The sequence below is a fragment of the Salvia miltiorrhiza genome, unplaced genomic scaffold (genome assembly GCF_028751815.1).
Source record: "Salvia miltiorrhiza cultivar Shanhuang (shh) unplaced genomic scaffold, IMPLAD_Smil_shh fragScaff_scaffold_101, whole genome shotgun sequence".
NCBI lineage: Eukaryota > Viridiplantae > Streptophyta > Magnoliopsida > Lamiales > Lamiaceae > Salvia > Salvia miltiorrhiza.
Window position 1 is genome coordinate 152,599 of NW_026651398.1, and position 16,588 is coordinate 169,186.

General features: G+C 33.9%; 1 protein-coding gene and 1 non-coding gene across 2 annotated transcripts; both read left to right on the top strand.

Moving 5' to 3' along the window:
- Positions 1–3,291: 3,291 nt before the first annotated feature.
- LOC131002278 (protein ORANGE-LIKE, chloroplastic-like) lies at positions 3,292–6,366 on the top strand. Its single transcript, XM_057928762.1, has 8 exons — positions 3,292–3,702; positions 4,290–4,407; positions 4,518–4,625; positions 4,814–4,900; positions 5,045–5,121; positions 5,238–5,365; positions 5,792–5,925; positions 6,049–6,366. Exons 1-8 carry the CDS (start codon positions 3,494–3,496, stop codon positions 6,124–6,126), a joined length of 939 nt encoding a protein of 312 aa, XP_057784745.1. The 5' UTR covers positions 3,292–3,493; the 3' UTR covers positions 6,127–6,366.
- Positions 6,367–8,400: 2,034 nt separating this feature from the next.
- Positions 8,401–8,480, top strand: TRNAL-UAG (transfer RNA leucine (anticodon UAG)). The gene has a single exon. It is a non-coding gene; the product is annotated as a tRNA-Leu (tRNA).
- The last annotated feature ends 8,108 nt before the right edge of the window (positions 8,481–16,588 follow it).

The window sequence follows — 16,588 nt, forward strand, 5'->3', positions numbered from 1 at the left end:
CCGGGCGATTGGGTGCTGCGAAAAGTGTTTCAAAACACCAAGGAAACAAATACGGGTAAATTAGCCCCGAATTGGGAAGGACCATATCTGATCACCAAAGTGGTTGGACGTAGAGCATACAAGTTGCAATCGACAGATGGACGTGAAATCAACAACAGTTGGAACGCCTTACATCTCAAGCAGTACCACGCTTGACCCTAAACTCTACAAATCTCACTTTATTTCAATAAGGTCTTCCGAGACCCATGTCATCTACTACAATTACTGACCTTTGCATGCAGGTCAGAACTACATCCGGGCTTGATCCCTTAAATGGGTATGTAGGCAGCTCTAAGGAGCGCAGCCCCCCCTCCCCCTCACCCTCCTCCTCCTTCTCCTCCCCCTCCACACCTCGCCAGAAATGGCCCTCGCCAGAGAAATGGCCTTCATCAGAAAAATGGCCCTCGCCAGAGAAATGGCCTTCATCAGAGAAATGACCCTCGCCAGAGAAATGGTCTTCGCCAAAAAGCTGGCCTCCGCCAGAGAAACGACTCTCGCCAGAGGAATGGCTCCACACCCAGGGGGGAAAAACTTTAAATGCAAATGGCGCAAGCCCATTTCACCCCGCATACATTGAATTTAGCCTTAAGTTTATCAACTAAGCCTAAATGGGGGAGATAAATTTTTTTATGTCAAAGGCTCACGCCCATCTCGCCCCGAACACATTGAATTTAGCCTTAAGTTTATCAACTAAGCCTAAATGGGGGAGATAAAAAAAATTATGTGAAAGGCTCACGCCCATCTCACTCCGAACCTCTTGAATTTAGACTTAAGTTTCAAACAACTAAGTCTAAATGGGGGGAAGAAAACTTCATTTAAAAGACGCAAGCCCGTCCCACCCCGAACGTCCTGAATTTAGACTTAAGTTTCAACAACTAAGTCTAAATGGGGGGAAGAACTTACTTATACAAGGCACAAGCCCATTTTCACGAACTTGAGGTAAAGACCCATCGCGTCCATCAGCGCAAAGTGCGCCTCTCCCAAACTGAAATTTTTTTTCGCTTTGCCAGAGAAATGGCCTTCGCCAGAGAAATGGCTCTTGCCAGAGAAATCACGTTCGCCAGAGAAATGGCCTTCGCCAGAGAAATGGCTCTTTCCAGAGAAATCACGTTCGCCAGAGAAATGGCTCTTGCCAGAGAAATCACGTTCGCCAGAGAAATGGCCTTCGCCAGAGAAATGACTCTTGCCAGAGAAATCACGTTCGCCAGAGAAATGGCTCTTGCCAGAGAAATCACATTCGCCAGAGAAATGGCCTTCGCCAGAGAAATGGCTCTTGCCAGAGAAATCACACTCGCCAGAGGAATGTCTCGTGTCAGAGAAACGGCCTTCGCCGAAAAGATCACCAAAAGAGCGGGAAAATCTCCCGCCTAGGGACAAATTTACTCCTATGTCTTCGACCACGCGAGGCGCATGTTTTAGCAACGAATTTACTATCTTACCTCCAGCATGGGTTTATAAATAGCCATGTACGCGTAATCTGAGACCTACGCTATCTTTGCTTGCAACACTACAGCAATTTACTCTCGTGCTCTCAACAATCCAATTATCCTCTCTCACCTTTCCAATCAAACACTAGGTACAATTTGCGATTCAACAACAATTCACCGATTGATTCTATATCTATTTCATTTATGATTCATCACCACCGTAACATCCAACGCCATTGGATACATTTTGGGCCTTTGAAAGTGCCGCGGTTCTAGGACGCCCAGTGTTATGTCACCCCGACCATTTAATTCCACGTTTTTCCGGCTCACCTGTTTCACGCGAACTGCCGGGAAGCAAAGAAAAGGGCAACGCCCTGCTCACTATGCGCACTCTATAAAAGTTAAATTGCACTCCATAGTTAAAAAAAAAATTCCAACTATGGAGTGGGGGACAAACTGTAGTGGGTAAAATCCGACTGACCAGAAGTCAGCGGAACCCTCGTTAGAGGGATCAGCGAATTCTCTACTCGGGGCGACTTTCCTGCTCGCCGCGATTCCTCTGGCGCCTCGCCAGAGGAATCAGCGAAGTCCTCGCCAGAGGAGTCAGCGAAACCCTCGCCAGAGGAATCAGCGAAGTCCTCGCCAGAGGAGTCAGCGAAACCCTCGCCAGAGGGATCAGCGAATTATCTGCTCGGGGCGACTTCCCTGCTCGCCGCGATTCCTCTGGCGCCTCGCCAGAGGAATCAGCGAAGTCCTCGTCAGAGGAATCAACGATTCCTCTGCTCTAGCAGAGGAGCGACCCCTCTGCTCTGACAGCGGCATGATCTCTCTGCTCGGGCAGAGGCGTGACCCCTCCGCCCTGCCAGCGGCACCATAGTAAACACCTCAACACGAAAGCAAACAAACGGAATTATACGCTTACGAAAACCTAGTCAAACGTGGGTGACTAGGTCAAACGAAAGTCGCGGAAGATCATTTCCTAAAAATTCGGAGCCGCTAGGGTTTCAAAGAATATTCCAACAAACCCTAGAAGGGCAGCGACTTGGAGAGAAAGAAAGGAACGAGGTCAGGGATACGATCCCCCAAATATCGGAACGACCAGAGTTTAAGGGGACATGCCAGCAAAACCCTAGCCGTCAGGCCTATACCTATATATACTACTTTATTAACACAATTGAGGAACACGCCGTCATTAACACTCAGATTGATACTTACGATCATTCCTATTCCAACACATTCTCTAGCACTCTTCTGCCTCCACGCTCCCAGCCTTAGGTTCTCCGGTGATCAAATCAACCGGGACGATCCAACGACCCTCGCTCATTGCTCAATCATCTCCAACTCCGTCAACCAAATTGATTCGATTCACTATTTCATTTACATTCAATTGCTTTCAATACGATTTTTACTACTATCGTTTACTGACTTGAGCGTCGGAGGCCCTTCCATCGACACCCCCATCGGTGCTCTTCGGAGGGCTCTAACGTTGCTAGTGGTTTCAGGTTGCTAGTGCTCATCGATTCAGACGTTGGCGACGTCGCTTCCGTGATTGTTGGATTCATCCCCCACAATTACTATATGCAACCACTTGATAACATAAATGAAATTATTTATAAAAATATTAATTCGACCTCAAAAAATGAACTAAAAATCAATTTAATTGATTTTGCGATTTGGACTCTTTTTTTAAACGCCCCCTTCTTCCCATTTCAAATATGTTGTCATATAATTTTGATACATTTGAAATGGAAGGGATGGAGAATAAAATAGGCGACGGTTTCTTTTAAATTTATAAAATAAATTGTCACAAAATAATAAATATTGAAATTTAAAATATGGAGAATTGATGAGAGCCAGGTAGGAAGGGAAGGTAGGAGAGAGCTGTGAAGGGTCAGTTAAAGATTCCTCGAAAATTCTGTGAGTGTCTCCACTGCTTCCAGACAAATTCATCGCAACACCAAACCCGCCCATCCCCTATCCTCGCCGGCCTCTCTCTCTAAGAATTTGGATGATTTGCTAAAAGCAACATGGCTTCTTTCTATCTCTACACGCCCCTGCCATCGTCGCCCCACGCTTCCAAACTTAATTTTTCCGGCAAGCCGATCTTCCCCGGAAGAAGCGCGTGCCCAAAACACCTCTTCTTCTTTAGGAACTCAAGAACCAAGCTCATTGCAGCTTCGTCTTCACCGAACGATGCCTCCTCTAATTCCGGCGCTCCTGGAGAGAGCGGCGCAAGGTTGATTCTACAAAGACTCCTTCATTTTTCTTCTTCTTTTTTATTTCGTAACTGTGTTTTCTGGATTTCCAGTCAGTTGTAATTACTACTTTGTTTTGCTCGTGTCTTTGTGGGTTCTCCCTTTGAAGAATTCATAATTGAAATTTGCAGATGCTGAAAGGATGATTTTAATTTTTTTATTTTGATTTCCTTGCAACCATTTAATTTGGGAGCATCATAATTCAGAACTGAGTTTTTGGCAATTTCATGTGAAACAATTTTGATTTTGATTTTTTTTTGGCTGGTACAATGTTCAGAATTGAATCTTCGCTTCTGCTGAATTTCATTTTATCATGAACCTTAACCGGTTACTCTGGAATGCTTTGATGATATGAATACTTGTTGCATTAGTAAATAATTCATGTCAAAATCCTCTCAGTAATTGTTTTTTTTTTTCCTATTAAAAATGTCATATTTAAGGCCTCCCTCGGATTATGAGATCATCATGATAATATTAGATGCTTGCATCCATAATTTATTTGATGATAACATCTATCTTGAGATTGGGTTCTGTCGTATAATTAACATTAAAATTATTAATTCTGCAGCAATTTCTGCATTATAGAAGGGCCTGAGACTGTTCAGGATTTTGTTCAGATGCAGCTGCAGGAAATCCAAGACAACATTAAAAGCAGACGCAATAAAATTTTTCTTCTTATGGAAGAAGTGAGTAGTTTCCATAATCTATTTTCTTGCCGCTTTTACCCCCTTTTCAATAGTGTACAAGAGGATTTTGGTCGACACGATATAATATTTATTTGTTTCCTTCACTGAAGTTGAGGAGGTTGAGAGTGCAACAACGTATTAAAAGCATGAAATACGAGCCTGATGATGAAAATGAGATGCCGGATATACCGTCATCAATTCCCTTTCTTCCTGCTGTGGTAACTCTCCTGTAACTCTCCTGTATAATCTTGCACATGATAGTATTATTGTTGAAGTTCGGCTAATCTACATTCTTCAATTTACTTGTTCGTTGTGGGATATCCTTTTGCGGCTTAAAGACAGCATACTCATATTTTCCCATAATATTTTCCGTGATGTTATCATCTTTTCTAAATATCTTATACAGACCCCAAGGACACTGAAGCAGCTGTATTTGACAAGCTTTTCATTCGTATCTGGAATTATAGTATTTGGGGGTCTCATTGCACCAACTGTAAGCTCCTATCTTGAGAAGTTGCAGCAGTCCATAAATGTTTCTGCCTGCTTTGTTTCTTATAATTGAGGCAAGATGTTATGGGCATTCCTATGTATTGTTCAAAAGGATGAACTCAAAATGTCAAATCTTTTTGCATTGCAGCTTGAGCTAAAATTGGGTATAGGAGGAACTTCATATGAAGACTTCATATGCAAAATGCATTTGCCTATGCAATTAAGGTGTGCGAATGCTTAAATTTTAGGCCAAAACTGTTGCGCTTACCATAAAATGGTTGCTCTTGAGCTAAATCTGATTATGCATGGAATTAAGGAACACTTGCTCTTATTTGTTACAGTCAGGTAGATCCTATCGTAGCCTCGTTCTCAGGTGGTGCAGTGGGGGTTATTTCAGCATTGATGCTGCTGGAGATTAACAATGTCGAGCAGCAAGAGAAAAAAAGATGCAAATATTGTCATGGCACTGGTATTTATTTACAAAAAAAAAAAATCAACATCATTTCGAAAACTAGGAACTGCTTTAAATAACGGCTTCATTGTTGATGTGATACTTAATGCTACATAGACAAAATCAAGATTTTCAAGTCTTGCTATCATAAAACTCTATAAGAAAGCATAGTTCCTCAAAGTTTGTCAAACACAGCTGCGACAAGTGTTAGCTTTCTCGGCTAAACCTTGAATAATATTTAATGCAAGCCCTGCTTGTGAAGCTGCTATATGTAGTTTTTCCTTTGATCTTTTTCCCTCTGGTTGGCCCAATCCGAAGATAACTGATTATATTAAATGTTTCAACTTAGAGAAATCTATAGCCTTCACCATCTTTTGCATACTTGAAGGTTTTCTGGAGTGATTTCATATGTAACGTTTCATCTCTTGTTATATTTTTGGATAGGGTACTTGTCATGTGCCCGTTGTTCAGCAAGCGGTTTGTGTGTGTCCATCGAACCCATCGTAACAAACGCTACCGATCGGCCGTTGAATGCACCAACTACTAGAAGGTGTCAAAATTGCTCTGGGTCTGGAAAGGTAATTTCTGATATATGACCTATACAGTATATAGCAAAAATAATAAGTTGGAAAAGATTTAGTACTACATATTTTCCTTGTCCTAGCACATTTCCTGTGTGTTTGATTTTGATTTGATTATAGGTAATGTGCCCTACCTGCCTTTGCACCGGGATGATAATGGCAAGTGAGCATGACCCTCGTATCGAACCATTCGACTAGAGAGTAAGGCCAGTTTGGCCTACTCTCAGATACCCACCATTCATATTCAACTATGTGATGTTGTATCATCCAACGCTCTATGTTTTAGTAGGTGTGGGCATCCCACCTCTTGATTTTATTCCAAATTAGTTTTTACTAGGTGTGGATCGATAACTTATACCAAAAATGTCATACCTTATACGTTACATTTATCTTCGGTATACCTTAAGTATGATATGAAGGATATACAATACTTTATTTAGATATATAGTAATTTCACGGTATACGAAATTATCGATTTTACACTAGAATTACAATATACCGAATATGTCAATTAAAAAATTCGGTGAAGTACATATAACTTATTTTAAATTTGTTTATTTAACGAGCAACATCTAACAATTATAATAACGTTATAGTAATTAAATTCTACTACATGTTCACAACAAAATATACATTATTCACATCTCATGTAATTCATTATACTCCCTATTCATTTACTTGAGAAAATTGATTTATTTGTTATCTTATTGTGAATTGTTGTATATGTAACTTAGATGTAACTTACTATGTTATAATCATAATCATACTTATAAATATATTTAACCTTTTCTGTTATATGCTATACCAAAACCGATCACCTACCCATTGTGGGCAAGAATAACGTGCCCACCACTGATGTGACAATTATAATTAGAGTAAGATTTATTAATTTTCCTTCCTAATTAACATTGTCACATCAATAGTGGGCACGTTATTCTTGTCCACGGTGAGCAGGTGATCGGTTCTGTATACTAATAATATTAATATAGACTATATATAATTCTATTATACTCCCTCCGTCCCATTACAAATGCTCATTCCTTTTTTGGCAATATATTCTCTCTCTATACTTAATATTAAATTAGACTATATTCTCTCTCTATATTTAATATTTAAAAGTTCATCTTTAAATAGCTCAAAACTAAATAAAAATTAGCGAAAATACGAATAATGTAAAAAAAAAATATAACCACAAATATGTTTATACAAATAAATATATAATTCGTACACATACTTAAATAAATATATATAATATTATATTATAATCTTAAGATACATAACTAATTTTTCATTTAAAAATTCATATTAAAATTAATACAAAATTCATATTCCTTAATAGTATTAAAAACTACTACTACAATTTTAAAACACTCAAATTTAAAGTAATTATAATTAAACAATCATGTAAACTTTTTTAAAAGAAAAAAGACGACATTTATTTATTTTTTCACTAACGAATGAAAAAATAGTGATGTTCAACATTATAGATTAATGAGAGAAAACAAAAAATACTTTTGGCATTTTAAACGATCATAATTTATTCATTTCAAATTCATTTTTTATAATTTTTACATTGAATTAAAGATCTTTTCGTAATCTTTAATTTAACATACATATTGAATATTTTTTACTAATTTGAAGTTAACAATTTTTTTGAAATTAATTAAAATAGAAAAAAAGAATAGAGAAAATTTAGTAAGAAAATTGAAAGGATAGAGAAAATTTAGAGGTGAAAAAGCTCTTCTTTTATATTATAAATAGATTATTTATTTTTTAGAAGTATTATATATAGATTATTAAGTATTAAAAGATCTTTTTATATATATAAAAAAATTGATTCTAGAGTATCACCAATCACCATGACCTTTAAAATAAACTTATCATGCTCTCTCCTACCATCGACCTCATCTCCTCCGCTTCTCTTCTTCTAATCTGTACAAGACACTTTGCCTAAGATCGCCATTTTTATGAATCTATCCCCTTGAAGCACGCCCGAGTCGACGACCTATTATTTATTAGTTTGTGTGTTTATAGAGAAACTTTGTTAACAATTTTAATTAAAATCTTCTTTCGTGACTATTAAAAACTAGATTGAAAAATGTGTGGAATTATACAATAACAATCTTACAATATTTTATAAAAATAATCATATGATTGGTTATTATTATTATATATTCTTACAATTTCAAGTCTTTTCAACTTTCTTTCTAACCCACAATTTTTTCTCTAACTTATAAATTTAATTATATGAATACTTTAATATTATAAGCTCTACAAATATTAGAACTTAATAAATTTTAATAATTTATAAGCTCTCTAAAATAAGCTTAGCCTTCGCGTAAGAGTTAACGGGTCACCGCCTAGTCGTCTGGATTCCTGGAGTCTTTGCATCAATCCCAAGACTGAACAATACTTGGTGTTATAAATAATAAAATCGAGTATATTGCATTAATCAGTTATTTTAAAAATATAGACAGTTTGGCCGAGTGGTCTAAGGCGCCAGATTTAGGCTCTGGTCCGAAAGGGCGTGGGTTCAAATCCCACAGCTGTCATTTTTAATCCTTCAAAAATATGCTTATGTTACTCTTATTCTAGGTTTAGTTACAGAGTCAATCTTTTAACTATTAGACTGATTTCATTATGTTTTCACTTTTTTCAAATACATGCTTGCATTATGATTCAATTGTTAGTTTCGATATGAAAATTTGTCTTTTATTTTTTTTGCTGATTTATTTGATTGCTCAAGTTCGATTTGATTTCCAATTTGCTTACATTGCTTCGATTTCAATGTTGCATTTATTTGAAAACATGTCTTGTTTTTTAGTTTAATCTAGATTTGTGAGTGCTGCTTGATTTAGTGCTACCCGAATTTTTGAAATAAATGTTTACGTGAGATAAAACAGTGGATTTTCATGAACACTTACGTTGCACGCCTTCCATTGGACCAAAATGCATCCGTTGTTAACATAGTCAGTAGTTTTGAAGAATATCTTTTAGTACTAAATGAAGGCTTTTGATAAAGCGCGAAAATTTCTATGTGCTTAATATTTGATTTGAATTCTTGTAGTCGAAGAGAAAGACCAGAGAGCCAAAGGAAGAGATCATGTCAGTCTTGGACCTGCCACTAGAGATGGAGAGCTTGTTTTTGGTGTTATGTTTCTGTTAGCTTATGAGTACTCTAATTTTTACTGGAGTTAATGCTTTGTCAAAACCGAAGTTTAATCGGTTTTGTCATTGACAATTGCTGAAACATGCTTCTAGATAATGTCATGATTTTGCCAAAATTGAAGCATGTAGTATTGAGTTCCCTTTCTTTGGTTGGTCTTCACAGTATTGTTGTATATTTGTTAGATTTTCTGGTATTATTCACATATATATATGTAATTCCTTGGCTGAGCTATTTGTTGTAGTATGTACTTTTGATTGGGAACTTTTGATTCTGATTTTCTATTCCCCTGGTTTTTTAATAGACAATAGTTTTTTGTCTATTGTCTATTAGCAAAATTCTTGTAGTGAACAATAGCCTTAACTCTATTGTTCCGACAACATACGAGAAATCATGGAGGCTGCGCGCTCATGTTTATTACTTGGAGTCTTTCATATGTTTAGAGATGCTAATAAAGTTGCACCTAGATTGCCTCAATATGCTCGCAACCACATTTGTGGAAGAAGCCCTCTTGTAATTAAGATATTGTTACTGATGATGATTCATAGTTAATACAATATCTTTCTGTTTTCATAAAAAACTCTTAAGCATGCAAATAATATACTATATAATTGAGTCACCATGGAAAGTTTCATAAACAAAGACCAAAACACAAGAAATACACCAAAAACTAAGCACATGTGCAGTCAGAGAGGTCGCGTGGGAAAGTTTCTATCTGTTGTGGTGTTAGGTATCGAATATTAGTTTCTTAGTTTTGCATGACAACTATAATTGCATTGAATCTTAGTATTCTCAAGGAATATATTGCTTTTTCTTTTTAATTTATTCTTTTAATTACTTTCGAACTACTAAAATTCATCAACATGGCCGCATTCCACTTTTGTATGTTTCTCATATACTAACACTTACATTGGGTGGCTGGGTAGTAGCTTATAGCACGTAGTAGGTCATGATAAAATTAAGTTTCAGTCGTGAAAAATACCCATTTTACTTAATTTTATATTAAACGAATAAGAATTTTATTTCGTATTACTTATGAATAACAAATATAGAAATCAACCAAATTTTGTTATTTCAGTCCTACTTTTATTACATTCCTCCTCATTCCACACCATCATACCAAACCAAGCATAACTTTAATGTATCAATGTCAAATGTGGAGCACTTTGAGCGTAAATCTGTATTGATTGGGAATGAAAATCAGGCCATTGTGAATCCCTATGGGTTTATATTTAACGCGCATGCATGCATGTATACATTTTTGTGTTTGAAAGATATTTTTGGTGCTTCTGTTTTTGGCCGAAAATTGGAATCCTTGAGATTGAGAAGCATGAAGTGTACGTAGCTAGATAATGATATGTAATGTAAGTCCATTAATTAATAATAGAATAAGACTTGATGAATGGGGTTTACACAATATATCACATAAAAATCTGGAAAAAACAAAAAAAAAATTAATGTATATGGATTTTGAGTAGATGGAGTGCATTAAGTGGGCGATGGAAGAGGCAAGGGTGGTTGAGAGCTGACATCCTCTTCTTCAGCAGAAGCAAGGGGCTGATGAGTCGTCGGAGTCGGATGGCCACCGTCTTCTGGGCTTTGTTGTAAGCTACGCAACCGCTCCAACTCTTCTTCTATTCTCGCGTATTCGTCTTTGTGGTACAAGAACGGGTTCAAATCGTAACCAAACTCCGCCATCTCTCTCCCACACAAATTATGGAATTAATGATCAACCTAATTTACTTATTACTTCAATCACCAATGTTGTGCTTAATTTATACATATTCTATTCATCATCCCACTCCTACTAGGACTACTACTTGTATCTTCAATTCAATCTTTACCATCATCACATTAATTATGTTGTTTTCCTCGATTATACTTATAATTGTACACGCTTTCTACTTCTTTAATTAATTTGTCTCCTTCGGATATACTTATACAATATCTAAGATTTTTACTTTTTTTATTTCACGATTTGATTTTTTCTATTCGAATACCAATAGGTTTAGAATGTGTAATGCTCTCAATAATTAATTGAACGTTGAATTAAAATATATAGTAGATGATAACAAGACAATATATATCCTGTGCTCGGCAGGGCATGCAGAGGCGCACACACTGCGTAGCTAGTTTTTGAAGTAAAACTATGTCGTTTTGACACCAATGTTTCCTTTTTTGTTTTTCTTGCATTACTCGGTTTATAGCATTGATATTTTTATTAGTATTAGTATCTTTTATTTTTTGAGTTGATCACATTTAACATGGTTTTTTTATCATATATAATTTGGACAGCTATTACATTTCGTTTTTCTAATTCTTTTACTTTTTTTAAGGTTCTTTTATACGTAATGATCCATGGCAATTAGCTTGATGCAAATGCCCCCAAACTTCTCTGAGATTTTTACTAATAATCTGCTGCAACCATTGCAGTATTTCCAACTAAAACTGTTCAATAAGAGTGTGTCTGTCAGAAGGATTTATTTTACAAAACAGATCAAATATTTTTTTTTATCCTTAAGTTTTTTTTACTGTGTAGATTTGTTGCCTTTTGATTTTCTCAGTTCTACTTTAGCTAATACGATTAAATACAAAATTAGCTCAATATATAGAAATTATATTATCACAAGATGTGGGATATCGTAGAATTCTAATTCATCTTAAATTATTGTTGGTGCATTTTTATGAAGTTTGTTTTTCCTACTTAGTGTTTGAAAAAATTGTAGTTCAACCAAAACTTGTTGATGTTTTACTCCGGGCATCGACCAATTATGAGAGATAGAAGTCTTTCTGGTGGATCTAGTTTAACGTTGTTTTTTCTTGGGGCATTGGCTTGTAAATACTCGAACTTTTTTCATTTTCTAGTTTTGAATTCCAACTTTAAAATATGCCTATAAATACCTAAACTTTATATTCTTCCTAATTTTGCACCAGTCAAATTTTTACCCTCAAATCGTTGTTGATATGACAGTCAGATTGACATCTCCAAACCCTACAATTACATGTTCTAGATCTCACATTGACAACAAACTTATCTGCTTCATTATGCACTTCAAACTTCGATTAATTTAATTTCCATGTCAGCAACGATTTGGGATAGAAATTTACCTGATGCAAAATCAGAAAGAATATAAAGTTCAGATATATATGGGCAGATTTTTAAAGTAAGGGTGCAAAATCAAAAAATGAGAAAAGTTCGAGTATATATAGATTAAAAAACCTCTTTTTTTTTTTTTTCTTTTAAGGTGCGTTTACTTTGATGAAAAAGAAGAGAAAAAAGTATATTTAATTTCACTCATTTTCCACGATTTTCACTCATTGTATAAATATTATTTTACCATGATTTATTGTTTCTCTCATATACATCTCTCTTCGATTTTCTCTTTAATAAAGATTTTTTTTTCTCTAAGTCAAAATTCTATCTTTAATTTATAAGCTTATTTATTTAAACACTTTGACAAATTAGTTCTTGAAAAATTACATCTTATTAAATTTTAAAATATTTTATAAGCGGTTGATGTTTATAAGCTTATAAAAAAATTTAGCCAAACACCCCTTAATGGAATTATAGTAATTCTAAAGCATTTAAAAGTAAGTATTAAAAATGCCTCAAAAAGAAATATTAAAAAAGAGAAGGCAAGATATTCGTTTAGAATAGTAAGATTTAGAGGGTGTTTGGCTAAGCTTATTTAAAGAGCTTAGAAGCTCTTGGAGCTTATAAGTGTTTCAAAAACTTATAAGATGTAGTTTCTTAAGAGCTTATAAATTGTTAAGTGTTTGGGTAATTGAGCTTATAAGTTAGATAGAGAATTTTTAGTTAGTAAGAGAAATCTTTGTGAAAGAGAGAAAATTGAAGAAAAATGAAATTAGAATGATATATGATGAAAATAAAAAATCATAGTTGAGTTATTTTTGTAAAATGTTGTTGTTGCTTATAAGAGAATGAGAAAATAAATTGGGGTAGATGAACTTATTTTTTTGGGAGCTTATAAGCTCTTAGAGCTTAATTTTACAGCTTATAAGTTCTTTAGGAACTTATTTTGCCAAATACTTTGAAAGAGCTTATAAGCTCTTAAACAACTAATTATAAACTCCTAAATAACTTATAACCTATATTTTAAAGCCAAACACCCTCTTAATGCAAATATTATAGTTGTGTCGCAACCAAGAAACTACGTTCTCTTAGGTTGTCGTGAATATACCTAACACAAGTAGATATATTACAAACCTCCCACACTGCTGTCTGACTCTTTCTTTATTAGGAAACTTCCCACGGAAACTGATTGCATATACATAAATCAGTACTTGTGTTTTTGGTCATTCTTTAATACAAAACTTTTCCATGGTGCATGACTGGATTAATTCATGTATGTTCCTTGCACGCGTAAAAGTTAGGCTCTTTTTATAAATTAATTTCCATTTAGCATGTTTTTTTTTTTTTTTTTTAAATATTGTTTAACAATTTATTTTTAAAAAATCATGTAACGATGAATATTCAAACTTAAGACATTTAGTCTCAGACTCTCAGACAATAAATTATTCTGTTACTAAATCAACTCATGCATAAAAACTACTCATAGTGCCACATCCTTACTAATCTTCTTCTTCCTCCACAATTTCTTCTGCAGAAGTTCAGAAAAATTGCTAATCTTCTTTTTCCCTCATTCTTTATGCAAAAATTAGAAAAAAAACTGCTATCTTTTTCTTCTTCCTCATTTTGCCTGTAAATTGTAATATTTCATTTGTCCATTAAAAGTGTGGGTTTTTCATCATTTTGATCCATTCATAATAACTATGGTGTTTATTTTTAATTTTATTCGCACTCAATATTTACAAAAAACTCATCTAACAAACAATTTATTAATTGACTAACAAATCAATTTTGGTAAGTCTCTTTCTCCACTTAATTTTACATATCTCCCAGCTATTTATTAAAATTCGATCTTGCCCAAACCGCACCACACGTAGTAGAGTGAACGGATGGAGTAATATATAATTAACTTAGTCAAAGAACACGTAAGGGGTCAAATTTCAATGTGATATTGAAATTGAGAATTAGATCTGAATTTGGCAAGATAAGATTGTGAGAAATTAGAAGGATAAGAGGAAAAAGAAGCCAGAACTGAACATCGCAAACTATGTATATATATGTGCAAGCGAAGGCGTTTGCAGGTTTAATTTAATGCTGAGAATGGAGATTTGGACTTGGTTTTTGATTTTGTATTTTTTATTTTTTTAATTTGCTTGTAATATTATTATTAAGGCTCATTCCATTTCAAACATGCGTAGAGTTTCGTTCCAATATTAAATCGGTTCCATTAAAAGAAAACGTAATTTAGAGAACAATATGATGAATTGAGAGTATTTCCATCTGAAATTGTTTGACTATTTAAAGAAATTACTTAGAGTAAGTACAAGCAAAAAATTAAATCAGTTCCGATATGATTACTTAAAGAAAATACTTAGAGTAAACACAAACACAAAATAATACATACTCCCTAATCCCTATGTGCATGAAAGAATTTCATACTTTTCATTTTGAGGACATCAACAAAAAAAATTCCTACTTATTTTTGAATTATACTCCACCATTCATAATATTCCATTTACCCTTACTTTTGACCTTTATTTCATCACTCTCAATACTAATTACAACACATTTTCGTCATTCCTAATAGATTCAACATTAACAACCTTTCTTAAAAATTGTGTCACTTTCTCCTAAAAAGTTCTTTTACGAATGAAGGCAGTATAATGGTATCGATCACATCGAGTATGAACTCGATCCTTTTCGTCGACATTCATTATAGATCATTATCAAATTTCTAGGTCTTTTTCAAGTATCAGAAAAGTCTTTAAATACTGGCGGCCTCTAAGTTATTTCAAGTTTCGTTTTGTTCATGTTTTTCATAATTAGCAAACATTAATTGTATTATATGAATTGTGTATATACACACTTAATTTGCATATTTTATGGAATTTTCAAACAGATAAAGACAGTGAGAAACAAAGAACTAAATCATGCGGCGGTGAAATGAAATTTAACATTTAATTACTACCGACTAATTGCGTACTACTTGAGTCTTGACTAGTGTTCCTCATCTGCAATTGGTCACGCTAGCTACAAATCTCCTGCGAATTTCCAAAGCAAATGTTTCCAATTTTTTATGTCGTAACGATGATGTCAACTTAATTAACAATTATGAAAGAATAAAAATGGAAAAAGGAAACCACAACCTACTAAATATATGTGTGTATATATATTGGTCTAATAATAGAATGTTTAATTATATATATGAGATTAAACATCTCAAATTTATCATCACACGATTTTTTAAAATTATGACATATTCAACAATATTAAAAAAAACCATGCTAAATGTGACTATATAACAAGAGCCTAACTCTTAAGCGCGCATGCAAGGAACATATAGTACAGTACCATGGAAATGTTTTATAAAGAAAGAATAAAAACACAAATTATGATTTTTGATTTATGTCTATGCAATCAGACTCTGTAGAAGTTCCCTAATGACATAATTGATATAAAATTTATAATTCAAGGTATTTTTTTTTTCCGATAGTTTAGAATAAATTGATAGTGCAAAAATAGTTTGATGTTTAAAGTTATATTTACCCTAATTTTATGCAGTCACATTATGTCTACTCACAAACTAGCTAGTTAAACTGAGAAAAAAATGATTTAGTTAATTTATTTTTAAAATAAAAAAATATTTACTTATATATATTAGGGCTCGTTTGGTTTTCGTTTTCAGTAAAGGATTATGTAGGATAATTTGTAACCAGGATATTTAGCGTGGATAATGATAGATATTATTAATATTGAGTTGGTGTTTGCTATCATGGCTAAATACAGAATATCATGGTTTAAGTTAATCCTAGGAGGGAGGTGGTATTATTAATCCTAAGAAATCGGGATTAATAATACTGGGTCGTGAGATTAAATCGGGTCATCCGCATTATTACTAAATAATACTCCTACTAAACACTAGACTGATCTTTACTAAATTATCTAATACAGTGTATTAGCCAATATCAAACACGCCCATTGTATTATCTACATTGGAGTAGTTATCTATTTTATTTTATTTTTGTAAGTTTTTTAAATAATTTTCTTTGAAAATAAATTAAAAATAACTAAAATATCAACAATACAATAAAATAATTAAATCCTTTTAAATTTTGAATAAAATAAATAATATTTTTTGTCTACATAAGTAATTAGTTTAGGACTAGCTACTATACATAGCATCTGGTTGTGATGTTAGGTATCCACGACAACCTAGGAGAACATTACTTTCTTAGTTGGGACGACTATAATTGCAGTGAATCTTAGTATTCTAAAGAGATATCTTGCCTTTATTTACTAATATTACTTTTAAAATGCTTTTTGAACTACTAAAATTCTTTAAGTCAACATGACTGCTTTCCACTTTTGTAGATTCACGTTTTTTTAAAAAAGATTTAAATAAA

What these genes read in the sequence shown, in the direction of transcription:
- LOC131002278 (XM_057928762.1), top strand. Translation starts at nt 3,494, where the DNA reads ATGGCTTCTTTCTATCTCTACACGCCCCTGCCATCGTCGCCCCACGCT. An exon ending in CCTGGAGAGAGCGGCGCAAG is followed by an intron (nt 3,703 to 4,289) that starts GTTGATTCTACA and finishes TTAATTCTGCAG; the next exon opens with CAATTTCTGCATTATAGAAG. An exon ending in GGGGTCTCATTGCACCAACT is followed by an intron (nt 4,901 to 5,044) that starts GTAAGCTCCTAT and finishes TTTGCATTGCAG; the next exon opens with CTTGAGCTAAAATTGGGTAT.